At 38.8% G+C, this 17,287-nt stretch overlaps 1 protein-coding gene across 3 annotated transcripts in view; it reads right to left on the bottom strand.

Annotated features, from left to right (window-relative positions):
• Positions 1 to 17,287, bottom strand: part of ARIH1 (ariadne RBR E3 ubiquitin protein ligase 1) — a 112,338-nt gene that overhangs the window by 56,240 nt on the left and 38,811 nt on the right. For 2 of the 3 annotated variants that reach the window (XM_073996202.1, XM_045395690.3), the window contains one exon: positions 13,805 to 13,872. The exons of the other annotated variant lie outside the window; for it this stretch is intronic. In XM_073996202.1, the coding sequence (XP_073852303.1) occupies positions 13,805 to 13,872 (68 nt within the window). The remainder of the gene's footprint in view (positions 1 to 13,804; positions 13,873 to 17,287) is intronic. 3 annotated transcript variants of the gene reach the window in all.

The raw sequence follows: 17,287 nt of genomic DNA, 5'->3' as shown, positions 1-17,287 counted from the left end.
ACGTTACAATGTGAAAAACCTTAGGATCAATGAAACAAGTAGCTATCACACATGGGAACTGTTATGTTTCTCAAATCTCTGACATTTGAGTCTTTTACCAATCTGGAAAATTCTCAGCGTTTTTATCTTCAAATATCGCCTCTGCCACATTCTCTCCTCTCTTTCTAAAACTCAATGAGACCTTCTCATTATATCCTCTGTATTTCTTAACTTCTTCTGTATTTTCCATCATTTAATGGGTATACTTAATTCTGGATCATTGTTTGATTTTCAAATACACTAAACTCTCTTTAGCTTTGTCCAGTCTGCTGTTACACTATCTCACCAAGCTAATTTTGCTTATTTTGTTTAGTTATAAAAACTCTGATTTTTTTCCAAATCTGAATGACAGCTCTCTGATGATAGCATACTCATTTTGGTCTAGGTCTGACAATTCCAGTATCTTCAGTTCCAGGTTGTTACGTTTTAATAAGAAAAATAATTTGAGAAGATAGTTTAAGGTCTTAAATAATGTTATTTCCCTAGAGAAGATTTGTATTTGTTTCTGTTATATATGGGGGCTATCTTAACCCAAGTTCAAGGTTTAAGGTTTTCTGGACTACCCAAAAGACATGAAGATCATCTTCAGTCTTTAAGGAGCTAGTGTATTCAATTCTCGCTCTTAGTAGACCTAATATTCCAACTTCCCCCTCTACTAACCAAAGGGCAAACAAAACTCACAGCTCAGCCTCTGAGCTACCTCTTCTGGATCAGCATATACTGCTAGGGCAACAAGGACTGGAAGCTTGTTTCTCTAAATTTCTCTTGATTCCCAGACTCTCAACCTTGAAACTCTATTTCCTATCTTACTAATTATTTGATAATCTTACTTTTCAAACATGTTTCAATATTTCACCTAGCCTCTTCTAGTGTATTTAGTGAAAGGAATGGTCAAAATTACCAGAAGTTTTCCCGGAGTCTCCTATATTTTCTGTCTCAGTTAAAACTTATTTTACTTCTCTTCCATCTACCCTCTGCTATCAATTTAGCTGTCACTATTGTAAGTCAGGACAGTATTTTCCTTTTACCTGGATAGCTAAAACAGCTCATTTATTACTAGATTGTTTTCTGAAATAATGCTTTTCCATCATTATTTCTCCATAAAACAACATTCAAGGGCTTCTGAATAAACAGAAAAATTCCAAATTCACTTACTTAAAATTCAAAGCCCTTATAATGTGCATTAAACATTTCCGAACATTTCCCCTCTATTCTTCACATACTCCAGACATTCAATCTCGTAATTGTTCAACATATATTCCTTAAACTTTGTGCCCCACTTGGTTTTCTTTTCTGAACCTTAAATATCCAGGTTCCCATATCACTTCTGCCCTTCCTTACCCAATCAAATGCCACACCTCATTACTAAATCCTTTCCCACCTAAGTCAAAATTAAAAATTTATCTCTAAGTACCATGGAGCCATAAAAACTCATCTCTACGTACCATGGGGGTCTATTGTATGATACACTGTTGTGTGTAACTCATCACCAAGCTCCTGCTCAATGTCTTAAACATAGCTGGTATTTAAAAAATTCTTGGCAGGGTACAGTGGCTCAGGCCAAGAAAGGAGGACTGCTTGAGTCCAGGAGTTCCAGACCAGTGTGGTCAACAAAGTAAGGTCCCATCTCTACAAAAAATTTGCTAGGTGTTGTGGTGCACAGTCCTACCCACTAGGGTGGCTGAGGCAAGAGGATCAGCTTGAGCCCAGGAGTTTGAGGATGCAGTCAGCTGTGATCATGCCACTGCACTCCAGTCTAGGTGAGATAGTCAAATAGGGGGAGCAAGGATTCCATGTTCTTAATCACTGTACTATAATGAGATAGTACATTTGCTTTTTTTTTTTTTTGAGATGGAGTCTCGCTCTGTCGCCCAGGCTAGAATGTGGTGGCGCGATCTCAGCTCACTGCAAGCTCCACCTCCTGGGTTCACGCCATTCTCAGCCTCAGCCTCCCGAGTAGCTGGGACTACAGGCACCCGCCACCACACCTGACTGTTTTTTTCTATTTTTAGTAGAGAGAGGTTTCACCATGTTAGCCAGGATGGTCTTGATCTCCTGACCTCATGATCCGCCCGCCGCGGCCTCCCAAAGTGTTGGGATTACAGGCGTGAGCCACCACGCCCAGCCGTACATTTGCCTCTTGCCCTTCACTACTCTCCTCAATCACATATGAATTGTTTTTTGGTTTTTTTCTGAGACAGGGTCTCACTTGGTCACTCAGGCTGGAGTGCAGTGACATGATCACAAATCACACCTCCACCCTCCTGGGCTCCAGCAATCCTCCTGCCTCAGACTCCTGGACTATATGTGTGCACCACCACACCCAATTTTTTATTTTTTATTTTTTATTTTATTTTATTTTTTTTTTGAGACGGAGTCTCGCTCTGTCGCCCAGGCTGGAGTGCAGTGGCCGGATCTCAGCTCACTGCAAGCTCCGCCTCCCGGCTTCGGGCCATTCTCCTGTCTCAGCCTCCTGAGTAGCTGGGACTACAGGCGCCCACCACCTCGCCCGGCTAGTTTTTTGTATTTTTTAGTAGAGACGGGGTTTCACCGTGTTAGCCAGGATGGTCTCGATCTCCTGACCTAGTGATCTGCCCGTCTCGGCCTCCCAAAGTGCTGGGATTACAGGCTTGAGCCACCACGCCCGGCCTAATTTTTCATTTTTTTGTAGAGATGGGGGTCTCCCTAAGTTGTCCAGGCTAGTCTCCAACTCCTAAGCTCAAGCAATCTTCCTGCCACAGTCAGCTAAAGTTCTGGGATCACAGGCATGAGCCACTGTGCCCGGCCCTGGATTGTTTAAACTGGAAAAATTTCACTATATTGTAGAACAGTGATAAATGTCACCAAAAAGTCAAGGTTTCTGAAAAACCAAATTTACTTTCACCATCCCAGAGGCTAATTATGAAATTATATATTATTAATAATGTGGCTACCAAAAGTTCCATGTAATAATCACATCCAAATGGGTATTAATGCTTCAGAATGAAAAGTGAAAAGCTATTTGTAACAGAGTCCAGGAAAGACTGAAATCCTTCTTCAGGATTCTTCAATTATACCTGTCCAGGTATAATTTAAGTTTTATAGGCGGTTAAGTTTTCAACCACCTACATTTCATCCCACCTCAAACACACCAGTTAATTCATTAGCATTTACCTTATATATTACCATACTATCAACTGAAATGAGTTTTTAAATGTTATTATAATAGATCTACAAAAAATCTGAGCTGCAGGAAAGATACTTTTTTTTCACTTGTTACCAACTTTAAAGGAGCTCCACTCTTGACGCTGCATTTCTAAAAGCTCCCAAAATGAAATCTGATTTACATTCATGTCATAATTTCAATAAAATTCTATTATAGAAAAGAAAACCTATAAATGGCTGGATTTAATTAAAATACTTAGTAAACAATGGCTACATATTAGGAAATGCATTATGTGTAGGAATACAAGTAGGATAGTTTCTACATAAAGAACCTCAAATACAAGTGGTAAAATACTAAATCAAATAAACAATACAGTGCAAAGCAGGTAGATCTTCAGAAATAAGAAAAGCTGTCTCAGAAGAAAAGGTTAACTTGAGTTTTGAAGGAAAATTAGGAAAAAAGACAGTAAGAAAGGCAAGTAAGGCCTGGGCCAATGACAGTACAATTCCAAAGATGCTCCCTAGAGCTGCACAGTAAACAGAAGCCCTGGGTCAAAACACATTCGCAAAGTTGAGGCAGTAATTTGGTGACTATCACAAAGCTTTTGTACTACTAAAGTGTAATATGAGAACAGACATAAGGATACAGAGATAAAAGAAGCTAGCAAGGTAGACAGACGTCACAATTCACTTTCCCATCTCTTCAACTGAGAGAATTCCTCCCAGGCAGGAGCAGGGAGACAAACAGTTTATCAAAAACTTAGTACTCAAAGAAGGTTCAATGAGGTAATCAAAGGAGTAAGGAGATATCCAGCTTTCAGAGGTTTCAGAGGTATTAGTTTTGGTGTCATATGCCCAATATTGATGTTACCAGCAGTGATACCTGTGTCCAATGGCAGCAGCAACAGTGCCTGCGCTAAAATAGTTTGACATTGTGATTCTGGCATTTTCCTGACTGCACAGCCTTCACACCTAAGATTCTCAATCTTTAATGTCTATTTCACTTTTAACCTCTTAAAGTTTGTTTATAATGAAAAATCCTGACTGATATACCAGGAAAGGAGGAAAAGGTTCAAGACATGACAGATGAAATAATGGAAGCAATATCCCACAAAAATCATCGTCGTATCAAAACCAGATGCAAGATTTGACAGATACAGTTGTTGCTGTATTTCTGACTTTCTGCATTGCTTTACCTGGAGAGGCATGGAAAGAAATTAGTAATTACAGAAAATTCTATTTAGTTTATAAAACAGAAGAGAAATTAATCTGCAGAGATTTAAAAAAAAAAAAAAAAAGAGCATTAGACTAGAAAAGAAAGAAAATGGCAGTGGTCTGGAAAACTGCTATAATGGATAAAAGAAAGACTATAAAGTTAAAGGTGTCCTTTCTCCACGAGCTCCGACCTTTGCCCAAAATTTATCTTATTTAATTGTTTAAGAGTCAGGGTCTTCCTCTGTCGCCCAGGCTGGAGCACAGTGGTAAGATCAGGGTTCACTGCAGTCTCAAACTTTGCACTGAAGTTAGACTCCCACCTTGGCCTCCCTGGTAGGCAGCACTGCAGGCACACACTACCATGCCCAGCTAAGTTTCCTACTTCTTTTTAAAGGCGAGTCTCACTGTGTTGCCCAGGCTGGTCTGGAACTCCAAGTGATCCTCCCACCTAAGCCTCCTGAGTCACTAGAATTACAGGGTTGAACCACCGTACCTGCCCCCAAATTTAAAAAGAATGAATCACATTCATTTTTAGGGTCAGTACAAATTTGTTTAACCTACAGACTAAGAGGAATGGGGCAAATAAGAGGAATAACTGGCAAGGATCTATTTATACCTCTATGCCCTCAGGGGACCATGAGCTCCTCGCTCCAGGGCAGGGACCATGGCTTACTAATGAATAAAATAAAAAAAAAAAAATCATGTCTGGCATATGGAAATGACAAAGGAAAATTTTAAAATATTTCACAATTTTAACTAGGATAAGATTTATCTTTAAATATATCAAAATAAGTATAAATGATACTTCAATACATTCACTGTTATCCATTAGGAAGCAAGATTTTAAAAAAACACTACATTACAAACCTTATGGGCTATATGTAGACTAAAGGTACGTATACTGCCTACCTTTTCTTATGATTCCTAGGACACTAAACACCTACAGGATTACCATATGGGTAACCTCAATTTTTATATGCAAACAATGCAGAGACTGAACGTGGTGGCTCACACCTGTAATCCCAGCACTCTGTGGGGCTGAGGTGAGAGGATCGCTTGTGTCTAGGAGTTTGAGATCAGCCTGGACAACATAGTGAGACCTTGCTTCTACAATAAAATTGAGAGAAAAAAAAAAGAATGTGGAGGAACACAGGGGTCACTGAAGCTACGACTACTTACATTCCACGTTTCTTTTCATTTTCCAAGGGAACTGAACGAGGAAGTAATGGAAAGGGACTGGGCACTGTGATTGTTTGAACTTCTCAGGTGATTTTAATGGGCAATCACTTTAATAGTTTATCAGTCAATTCTTCTGGGTTTCCTAGATTATATACTTTACATATAATTTATCTTCCTTTCTAGTTTTTATGTCACTTATTTAATTTTCCATGTATTACGTTATTTATCAGAACCTCCTTCAAATGGTGGTAACAGTCATAATCCTTGTTTGATTAAAACGGGCATGCTTCTGATGCTTCAACATTAAGTATAATTTTATTGCAGATTTCAGTTGATACCTTTAATCAATCTGAGAAATCACTTTCTCAAGTTTGCTAAGAATTTAGTTTTCACTAAATCATGAGTTAACGCATACTTTTATTAAAATGCTCAACTGACATTTATTATGAATATCCTTTGGTTTATCTTCATTAATCTGTCAATGCTGTAAATGTTATAAACAAAACAATTTTCCCCCAGTGATGATCTACTCTTGCTTTCTTAGGAGAAATCCTACTAAATTGGCCAGGCACTGGAGGCTCATGCCTATAATCCCAGCACTTTGGGAGGCTGAGGCGGGCAGATCACTTGAGGTCAGGAGTTTGAGACCAGCCTGGTCAACATGGTGAAACCCCATCTCCACTAAAAATAAAGAAAAAAACTAGCCAGATAGGGTGGCACGCACCTGTAGTTCCAGACACTTGGGAGGCTAAGGTGGGAGAATCATTTGAACCTGGGAGGTGGAGGTTGCAGTGAGCCAAGATCACACCACTGCACTCCAGCCTGGATGACAGAGTAAGATCCTGTCTCAAAAAAAAAAATCCTGCTAAGAGTCATTGATTCAATTAAGTATTATTTTATTTACAAATTCAATAGCTATGTTCATAAGTATCATTTTCTCATACCGTCTTTGTCAAATTTTGGAACTGGGTTATTCTGATTTGGCTAACATGAATTAATGATGTCCTACCATTTTCAATGTTTGGAGATAATTTTCTACAGGAACTGGCAGTTCCTTGAACATGTATTAGAACTTACCCATAAAATCATCCAGTACTTTTTGGGGAAGGAGTGGAATCTTTTACTTTATTATATGGCTCACACAGCACTTTGGAAGGCCAAGGTGGGTGGATCACTTGAGGTCAGAGTTCCAGACCAGCCTGGCGAACATGGCAAAAACCCATCTCTACCAAAAAAAATACAAAAATTAGCTAGGCATGGTGGCACACACCTGTAATCCAAGCTACTCTGGAGGCTGAGGTGAGAGAATCACTTGAACCAGGAGGCAGAGGTTGCAATGAGCGGAGATTGCACCATTGCACTCCAGCCTGGGCGACAGAGCAAGACTCCATCTCAAAAAAAAAAAAAAAAAGTATGTAAAAGTAGTACACAGTATTTTTCCTACCTCTAATTATGCCTTATTATTCTCAATATTGTGTCTTCTCCCCCTCCCCCAACACATTTACCAATGGTTTATTTCCCCCTTTAAAAGAAACAAAAAACTTTATTTTTTTAGAGCAGTTTAAGGTTCACAGCAAACATGCACAGAAGCTACAGCTTCCATAAAACCCCGCCCCAACACACACACATAGCCTCCCTATCAACACCCCACACAGATGGTATATTCGATGAACCTACATTGACACACCATTGTCACCCGAAGTCTGTAGTTTACATGAGGGTTCATATTTGATGTTGTACATTCTATGGGTCAGGACAAATGCATAATGATATGTATCTACCACTACAGTATCATACAAAACAGTTTAGCCACCCCCCACCCCTCCCCCAAAAAAAACTGTGCTGTTGACTATTCATCCCTCCCTCTTCACTAACCCCTGGCAATCACTGATTTTTTTTTTTAATACTTTAACTTCTAGGGTACATGTGCACAACACGCAGGTTTGTTACATATGTATACATGTGGCATGTTGGTGTGCTGCACCCATTAACTCGTCATTTACATTAGGTATATCTCCTAAATGCTATCCCTCCCCGCTACCACCTCCCTACAATAGGCCTCGGTGTGTGATGTTCCCCTTCCTGTGTGCAACTGATCTCACAGTTCAATTCCCACCTATGAGTGAGAACATGCGGTATTTGGTTTTCTGTTCTTGCAATAGTTTGCTGAGAAAGATGGTTTCCAGCTGCATCCGTGTCCCTACAAAGGACACGAACTCATCCTTTTTTATGGCTGCACAGTATTCCACGGTGTACATGTGCCACATTTTCTTAATCCAGTCTGTCACTGATGGACATCTGGGTTGATTCCAAGTCTTTGCTATTGTGAATAGTGCCGCAATAAACATACGTGTGCATGTGTCTTTATAGCAGTATGACTTACGATCCTTTGGGTATATCCCCAGTAATGGGATGGCTGGGTCAAATGGTATTTCTAGTTCTAGATCCTTGAGGAATTGCCACACACCACTGATCTTTTCATTGTCTTCATAGTTTTGCCTTTTCCAGAGTGTCACATAGGTGGAATCATACAGTATACAGTCATTGCAGATTGGCTTATTTCATTTAATAATATGCATTTAAAGTCCCTCCATGGTTTTTCATGGTTTGATAGCTCATTTCGTTCGCACGGAATAATACCACACTTCTGGATGTACCACAGTTTACAAATCCTTTCATCTACTGAAAGACAACTTGGCTGCTTCCAAGTTTTGGCAATTACGAATAAAGCTGCTATGAACATCCATGTGCAGGTTTTTGTGTGGACAGTCTTCAACTCTTTAGGGTAACTATAAAGAAGTGTTGATTGCTGAGTTACATAGTAAGAGTACATCTTGTCTTGTAAGAATCTGCCACACTGTCTTCCATTTTGTGGCTGTACCATTTTGCATTCCCACCAGAAACGAATGAGAGTTCCTACGGCTCCACATCCTAGTCCACATTTGGTAGTCAGTATTTTGATTCTGGCCATTCTAATAGGTATGTACTGGTATTTCAATGTTGTTTTAATTTGCATTTCCCCTAGGACATGGAGCATCTTTTCATTTATTTATTTGTAATCTGTATAACTTCTTTGGTGAGTTGCCTGTTAAGCTCTTTGGCCCATTTTTTAATCCAACTGTTTCCTTACTGTTGAGTTTAAGAGTTCTTTGTATATTTCGGACAATAGTCCTTTGTTCCATGTGTCTTTTGCAAATATTTTCTCCCAGTCTGTCACTTATCTTCCAGAAAATTCATGTCAAAGATCTTTATCTTTTTTTGTTGTTGTTGCTCTCTAGTTCATTAATATATAATTTTATCTTAAATACCTTTTCTACGGCTTTCTTTGGGTTTATTTTTCTAACTTCCTGTTTCAAAGACTTGGTCCTTTTTTTTTTTTTTTTACCTCATTCTCTTGTTTCTATTTTTCTTTTTTTTTTTTGAGACAGAGTCTCACTCTGTTGCCCAGGCTGGAGTGCAATGGCACAATCTCAGCTCACCGCAACCTCCGCTTCCCAGGTTCAAGCCATTCTCATGCCTCAGCTTCCACCTCCCGCACAGCTGGAACAACAGGTGTCCATCACCATGCCTGGCTATCCTTTGTGTTTTTAGTAAAGATGGGGTTTCACCACGTAGGCCAGGCTGGTCTCAAACTCCTGGCCTCATGTGAGCCGCCTGCCCTGGCCTCACAATGTGCTGGGATTACAGGTGTGAGCCATGGTGCACAGCCCAGTTTTTTACCTCATTTTCTTTTTCTAATAAAAACCCTTAAGACTGTAAATTTCAGCCACATCTCGTATTTGTATTCTCATTATTAATTCTAATTATTTTAATGTAAGAATAAACAGACAGATAAAGCAAAAATTATACCCACAAAACAAGAATGAAGTTATTAAAAGGAGTAAGATGGACACTGTTGAATAAACAATTCAATATGGCTATAAAGCAGAATGGATGCAGGAAGAAAAGCAAGATAAACTGAGGAATTTTCACAGAACAAAGTCAAAAACAAAGATGAATACAGTCATTGGCACTTGCCCAAGGACTGGGGGTGGGGAGATGAATACAGAAATTATTTTTTAGAAAGTTAGAAGACATGCTGGGTGCAATGACGCACGCCTATAACCCCAGCACTTTGGGAGGTGTAGAGGGGCAGATGACCTGAGGTCAGGAGTTTGAGATCAGCCTGGCCAACATGGTAAAACCCCCTCACTACTAAAAATACAAACATTAGCCGGGCGTGGTGGCAGCTGCGTACGATCCCAGCTACTCAGGAGGCTAAGAGAGGAGGATCCCTTGAACTCACAAGGCAGAGGTTGCAGTGAGCCGAGATGGCACCACTTGCACACACTCCAGCCTGGCTGAGGCGAGACTCCATCTTAAAAAAAAAAAAAGTTAGAAGACATGGAAAGAGATCCAGAAGTTTCAACATGGATCCAGGAATTCCAGAAAGCATCAAGAGAATGGAGAAAAGATATGCTGAACAAGTAACAGCTAAGAATTTCCAAAACCAAAAATATGAATTGTCCGACTTAAAGGGCCCAACTGTTTATGTTTTCAAAACTCACATCCAGAAATATTACAGTAAGTTTCAGTACATTAAGTTTCTCTTAGAGGACTCAAAGTTTGTCACATATGAAACAATTTATATTACAGGATATATTCTAGAGGAAAAACAGAGTATTTACAAAAAAAAATAGTGGTACGCAAAAAGCGAGTTAGCCAGAAAAGGGGAGGAGGGGTATTATATACATAGATAGTAAAAACGCTTACAATCAAATAAAAAATTCAAATATCGACTGGGCACAGTGGCTCATGTCTGTAAGTCCAGCATTTTGGGAGGTCAAGGTGAAAGGATTGCTTGGGTCCAGGAGTTTGAGACCAGCCTGGGCAACATGGTGAAACCCTATCTCTACAAAAAATACAAAAACTAGTTAGGTATGGTGGTGCGTGTCTGTGGTCCCAGCTACAGGGGTTGCTGAAATGGAAAGATTGCTTGAACCCAGGAGGTCAAGGCTGTACTGAGCCGTGATCTCACCACTGCACTCCAACCTGGGTGACAAAGTGAGACCCTGTCTCAAAAAGAAAAGAAAAGGAAAAAAAAAAAAAATCAAACATCAACTTATCAAGGTGATAAGGAAAAGGAAAGGACAAAGAAAAAATTTATGCTACAGTTTTTGTCTTATACAGATGGATTAAAACTTCAAGTAAATATTATAAACTTTTATACAGTTTTAAGTATGCACACACAAATTGTAAAAGTGACTAGAAAAACTGAAATAGAATACATATATAACTTTGAAATTATTCAAGAAAAAGGAAAATCTGATGAAGCCAACAGAATAAGCGAGCAGAAAACATAATAAATATAAAGCACAACTTAAAATGACAGTAATTTAATCTAAACATTAATTATAAAACATGAATATGTTAATCTCGGATATTAAAAGATAATAGTTTTTCCATTCAGATTCTTTTAAACATCACCTACATAGTACTTACAAAAGATACTCCTAAAACCAAATAACCCAGAAAGGTTGAATATTTAAAAAATGGAAAAGATACATCAGTCAAATGCTTTTAAAAAAAAAAAAAAAAAAAGTGTAGCAGTGCTAATAGCAGACAACACAAAATATAATGTGAAAATCATTAAATGAGACAAAAAGATATTGCATATTGATTTCAAAGACACTGTTTAAAGACTGAATTAAATCTTTTAGGTACCAATAGCTTATCTACAGAAACTACAAGGAGAAACTGAAACATTCACATACTCAGAAGTTTCCCAGATACCTCCTTTTAATTTTAAATTCACACTTACCACCTACTTTTTGTAGAGCAGTTTAAGGTTCCCAGAAAAACTGAGCAGAAGCTACACTTCCCATATTAAGTACAAAATTTAGTACATTAAGTACAATAGTACATAAATATTAAGTACAATATTTAATAGAAAATTATTTTCAGCAATGTTATAAGACAAAATTCAGAATGTCTTGGAGATACATTAACATGAGAGAAACTTGGGTAAATCAGTGTTAATTCATTAGCGTTTCAGAAGTAAACGATAAAAACTCTTTCTCCTAATAGAGGTGTCATAAAATAAAAAAAACCTGAAAGTAAATGTTACCAAAATTAAGAAACACCACTGACGACAAAAAATATGGTCAGGGCTGGGCGCGGTGGCTCACACCTGTAATCCCAGCACTTTGGGAGGCTGAGGCGGGCAGATCACCTGAGGTTGGGAGTTCGAGACCAGCCTGACCAACATGGAGAAACCCCATTTCTAATAAAAATACAAAAAATTAGCCAGGCGTGGTGGAGGGCGCCTGTAATCCCAGCCACTTGGGAGGCTGAGGCAGGAGAATCACTTAAACCCAGGAGGTAGAGGTTGCGGTGAGCCGAGGTCACGGCATTGCACTTCAGCCTGGGCAACAAGAGCAAAATTCCATCTCAAAAAAAAAAAAAAAACAAAAGAAAACAAACAAAAAAAAATATGGTCAGAATGCATAAAAAGAAACATCAAACTAGTTGAACACATTATCCTTCATGAACCATGGGAAAGCTTTATACAGTATGTGTTTGTTTTGTTTTGAGATGGAGTCTCGCTCTGTTGCCAGGCTGGAATGCAGTGGCGCGATTTCGGCTCACTGTAACCTCTGCCTCCCGGGTTCAGGCAATTCTCCTGCCTCAGCCTCCCAAGTAGCTGGGACTACAGGAATGCACCACCATGCCCAGGTAATTTTTGTATTTTTAGTAGACACAGGGTTTCACCATGTTGTCAGGATGGTCTCAATCTCTTGAACTTGTGATCCACCCGCCTCGGCCTCCCAAAGTGCTTGGATTACAAGCGTGAGCCCACCATGCCCGGCCTACAGCATGTGTTTAAGACATAAGTTTTGAAGTCCAACAAACCTGTGTTTGAGGGCTAACACCTTGTGTACAAAACTTAGATAAAAAATTGAAGCTTCCAACCTTAGTTTCCACATTAAATGGGGATAATAGTTTCTAGCCTCATAAAGCTATCAGGAGGATAAAATAAAATGCTTGATAGAGGGTTCAAAAATTGATAGTTATTATTGTTACTATTAAATTGTAATTTATAGTAACAACAGATTTTATTATTTACAATGTAATTTAATAGATGCAAGGTGTATGAAATGGGGTATTATTTAATATGTTTTATAAAGTACTCTCTGAATTTTAAAATCAAATGAGAAATACTTTCCATTTATTTATATAATATATGGATTCTCAGTTCCCAACAACTAGTTTTAATATTTTATTAAATTTAGAATTGATAATGAAATAAATATGTTGTCAACCTACCACCATTAGTAAGTGTCCCAAATTTCCAATCTAAAGAGCAGAACAAGGTTAAGAATGACATTAATACAGTCATTCTCCAGTCCCACTAATTTCTTCTCTTTTGGAACTATAAAGATTTTCAGAAAGAAAGTATTTTTTAAAACCCAATGGAACAGAATCCTGACCCAAAACCAGAGAACTAGTCCAAGCACCTGGTCTGGCGGCCAGAAAAGCCTAAGCAACTTTTCAATTTTGTTTCTATTGAATAAATGTTACTAATGTGCCTGACATCGTTTTTTTTTTTTTTTTTTTTGAGATGGAGTCTCGCTCTGTTGCCAGGCTGGAGTATAGTAGCACGATCTCTCCTCACTACAACCTCTGCCTCCCAGGTTCAAGTGATTCTCCTGCCTCAACCTCCTGAGTAGCTGGAACTACAGGCACACACCACCACACCCAGCTAATTTTTGTATTTTTAGTAGAGACGGGTTTCAGCATGTTGGCCAGGGTGGTCTCAATCTCTCGACCTCATTATCCACCCGCCTCGGACTCCCAAAGTGCTGGGATTACAGGCGTGAGCTACCACGCTCAGCTGAGCAAGAAATCTTTTTAAGTAATTAAAGGAGGATCTTACTCATGTACTCCAACAATGTTATCAGGTGCTTTTTTTCTCTACCTGCTTTTAGTTCTTGGTACTCAAGAGGATATATGTAGAAGATACTGAAGCACCACCCCCAAACACACATACTCCCAAATAAAAAGAAATATTAAGCCTGGATTCCCTAACATTAAATTTACTGCAAACTTTACCAAACGGGAATACAAGAAATTAAAGCAGTCACTAGTTGCACACATTAATCAATTCCCTTACTTGATTCTTATAAACTCGGTTCAACAGGCTTTCTGTGTTATTTCTAAGCACAAAGCCGACAATACGGTTCCTTACCTTTCCATTAGCTTCTCTTTATCCCAATTGAAGTGGCTAAGGAGTATTCTTGTGATAGTTGCTGGATTCTAAAGAAGGAGGGGAAAAAAAGTCATTTTAAGGTAATAACACTTCACTGACATTTAGTGAACTCCTAGGTTGAAGTTAAATTTCCAGAATACTCTACCCAAATTTCCATCCCTAGGATATTTCTTTATTCCTCTAAGGAAATATATTTTAATGACAAGATCAAGACTATTTAAACATAGTCTGCCACACTACTATGTCACGTTTCTTTAGGATTCAAAATAAGCCAAAAAGAAATTACACAGAAAGTAAGTTATGCGCTGTCTTAATCGCAAAAAAAATAATTTCAACGGACTACCACATGAGCACACTAAATGTAATCAAGAAAATTTTTAAAAGAAAATTTCCAACACTCAGACACGATCGCATGTGCCTATAGTCCTAGCCACTTGGGAGGCTGAGGCAGGAGGATCTCAGGCCCCAGAGTTCGAGTCCAGCCTGGGCAACATAGTTAGAGCCAGTCTCTTAAAAAAAAAAAAAAAAACCATTTAATACCTTATGCACTGAATAGTTCAAATGCGGTCAAATCACTTTTAAGTTAGAAGGATACTTCACAGATATTTAAGCAAAATTAAAAAATACTGTACCACATAGTAGTTTACAAGGTAAACTTTTAGGCTGCTATTTCAAGAAGGAAAAGTTACCACTATGAAATAAAACAAAACCAAAGTTTACTACCTTATCATTCAATGCTGTCACAGATATCTCCATTTCCCATAAAACTAGTGAGCTTACTATTTGTGTACAAATTTTAACTCAAAATGCAATGGGGCCTAAGAAATCAGCAAGGCCTGACTCAAAGATATGAGAGCTAGTTACAATAGCAGGAGTGGAACCCAAACATGGGTCTGCTTATTTGTGTCTCATATATAATTTTACTACATCAAATAACCTTCCAAAAAAGATCTCTGTGGACTAAAACCACTTTACTTCACCACAGGCGGGCCATAGTTAGCTACAGATTTAAAGTAAACTCGTATAAAAATAGTGCCATGAAAGAAATGTATGTCAATTGTTTTCAACAGTACCATTTGTTACAGAAAAATTTACACACATGCATACTCCCCTCCAAAAGCCAAAGATACGGATACTCACTCACCTTAGTACATTTTGCTAATCTATCTAGGTACTCCTTACTTCTTTGGACTCACACTCCCCTAAGAATCTGTCTTTAACAGAGCACTGCAGATAGACACCACCCATCTATAAGTTAAGATGTGAAAAGAAATATTTTAACTGATCCTAAGTTATACATGTATTTGTAGAGAATATAGAGACACTGTCATCTCCAGCTTTCTTAGAAATGTGATCTAAAACTTTTTTTTAAAAGAACTGAGTTCAGTAAGTTTTAACAAGAGGATTTGCCTACAACTGAAATAAAGTAACTAATTAAGATTTAGTTATATGTAAAATAAGAGCAATAATCCATCAATCGAGAGACTTAAGTCTCCTGTCATTAACTAAAATTGCATGACTACAACTTTGTGGCATCCAGTACACTATATTTTCTACCACTGGATAGGGTGTTTGGGGTAAAATATTTCAGGAATCGTTAAGAGCCTCAACTCGCAAAAAGGGAATAAAGAGAGGAGAGGGAGTATAACTTGATGTTGCTAGTGCCAAATATTGGTTCTATCCACAAGTTCCCAAACCTGTTATTGGTTTATCAAAAGTAAATATGGTAAGTTTTATTAAAACAGATTCCTAGTTTCCACCACCATACTTTTATTTAATACGGTTAAGGCAAAGGCTCCCTAAATGTGCTCACTGCCATGTGAGGCATGACAGGTAGGAGACTCAAACTATAATTCCATGCTTCTGGCTAGGGGAATAAAGAAGGCCCCTGGGAGCTGAAGAATATGGGTGAAATCACTGATGATAAGAGACACAAAAGTAGATCCCTAAGTCCGTGGGCCCAGCTACAAGCTATCTATATATATGCAGAACAGATCCAAAGAAGTGTAAGGTAGGCTTTCACAATAGAACTAGTATATAAATCACTGCTCAAATGCTAGATCAACCAAAGTGGGAATGGGAGGGGCAAATGCAAACAACACGGCAAAGACTTTGAAAACTAAACAGATAATGGAACCACTGCCTATATAAGAAAAGAAAGAATTTGCAGGTATAAACTAACTACGTTGATTTGTCTACTAAAACAAACAAATCTTCAACTTTCTCTACAGCATTTCAACAGGACTCAGAATCTCACAATATTCAAAATGTCTGGGATAGAATCTAAACTACCAAACACAGCAAATACAAAAACAAAAAACTGACCAATTCTTAAAGCAGAAGGTAATCAACAGACGCTTTTATCTAGATGACCCACATATCATAATTATCAGAGACTTTTAAAGCATTTATTTTTATTTTTTATTTTTCGAGATGGAGTTTTGCTCTTGTTGACCAGGCTGGAGTGCAATGGCACAATCTTGGCTCCCACAACCTCCACCTCTCGGGTTCAAGCAGTTCTCCTGCCTCAGCCTCCCAAGTAGCTGGAATTACAGGCATGTGCCACCATTCCCGGCTAAATTTTTTGTATTTTTAGTAGAGACAGGGTTTCTCTATGTTGGTCAGGCTGGTCTCGAACTCCTGACCTCAGGTGATCTGCCCGCCTCGGCCTCCCAAAGTGCTGGGATTACAGACCAGCAGTTATTAAAACCATGATCCATTAGGTAAAAAATGAACACCTTAAAACAAATATGAAATTATCTTTTCTGTTGTTTTTCTGATGGAGTCTTGTTCTGTCGTTCAGGCTGGAATGCAGCGGTGCGATCTAGGCTCACTGCACCCTCTGCCTCCCCGGTTCAAGCAATTCTGCCTCAGCCTACCAAGTGGCTGGGATTACAGGTGCATACCACCACGCCCAGCTAATTTTTTTTTTTTTTTTTTTAGTAGAGGGTGAGACCCCCTTTACTGGTCTCAAACTCCTGACCTCAAATGATCCACCCACCTTGGCCTCCCAAAGTGCTGGAATTACAAGCATGAGCCATTGTGCCTGGCCAAAATTCTCCTGTTGTTTTTGTTTTTGTTTTTTTGAGACAAGGTCTTGCTTTGTTGTCCAGGATGGAGTGCACTGGTGCAATCTCAGCTCACTGCAGCCTCAACCTCTTGGTTCAGGTGATTCTACCAACTCAGCCTCCTGAGTAGGTGAACTACAGGCAAGCGCCACCATGCCCAGCTAGTATTTTGTATTTTAGTAGAGACAGGGTTTTGCTACGTTGCCCAAGCTGGTCTCGAACTCCTAGACTCAAATGATCCTTCCACCTTGGCCTCCCAAAGTGCTGGGATTACAGGCATAAGCCACAGAGCCCGGTCTGAAATTCTCAAAAACGAAGAGTTGACTATTTTTTTAAAAAATGGAAATTTTAGAACTCACTGGACTGGCTCACTATCAGAAAGAAGATGACAGAA

This window comes from Macaca fascicularis, chromosome 7 (genome assembly GCF_037993035.2).
Source record: "Macaca fascicularis isolate 582-1 chromosome 7, T2T-MFA8v1.1".
Taxonomy (NCBI): Eukaryota; Metazoa; Chordata; class Mammalia; order Primates; family Cercopithecidae; genus Macaca; species Macaca fascicularis.
Note: the sequence above shows the minus strand (reverse complement) of the source record. Positions and strands in the feature narration are given on the sequence as shown.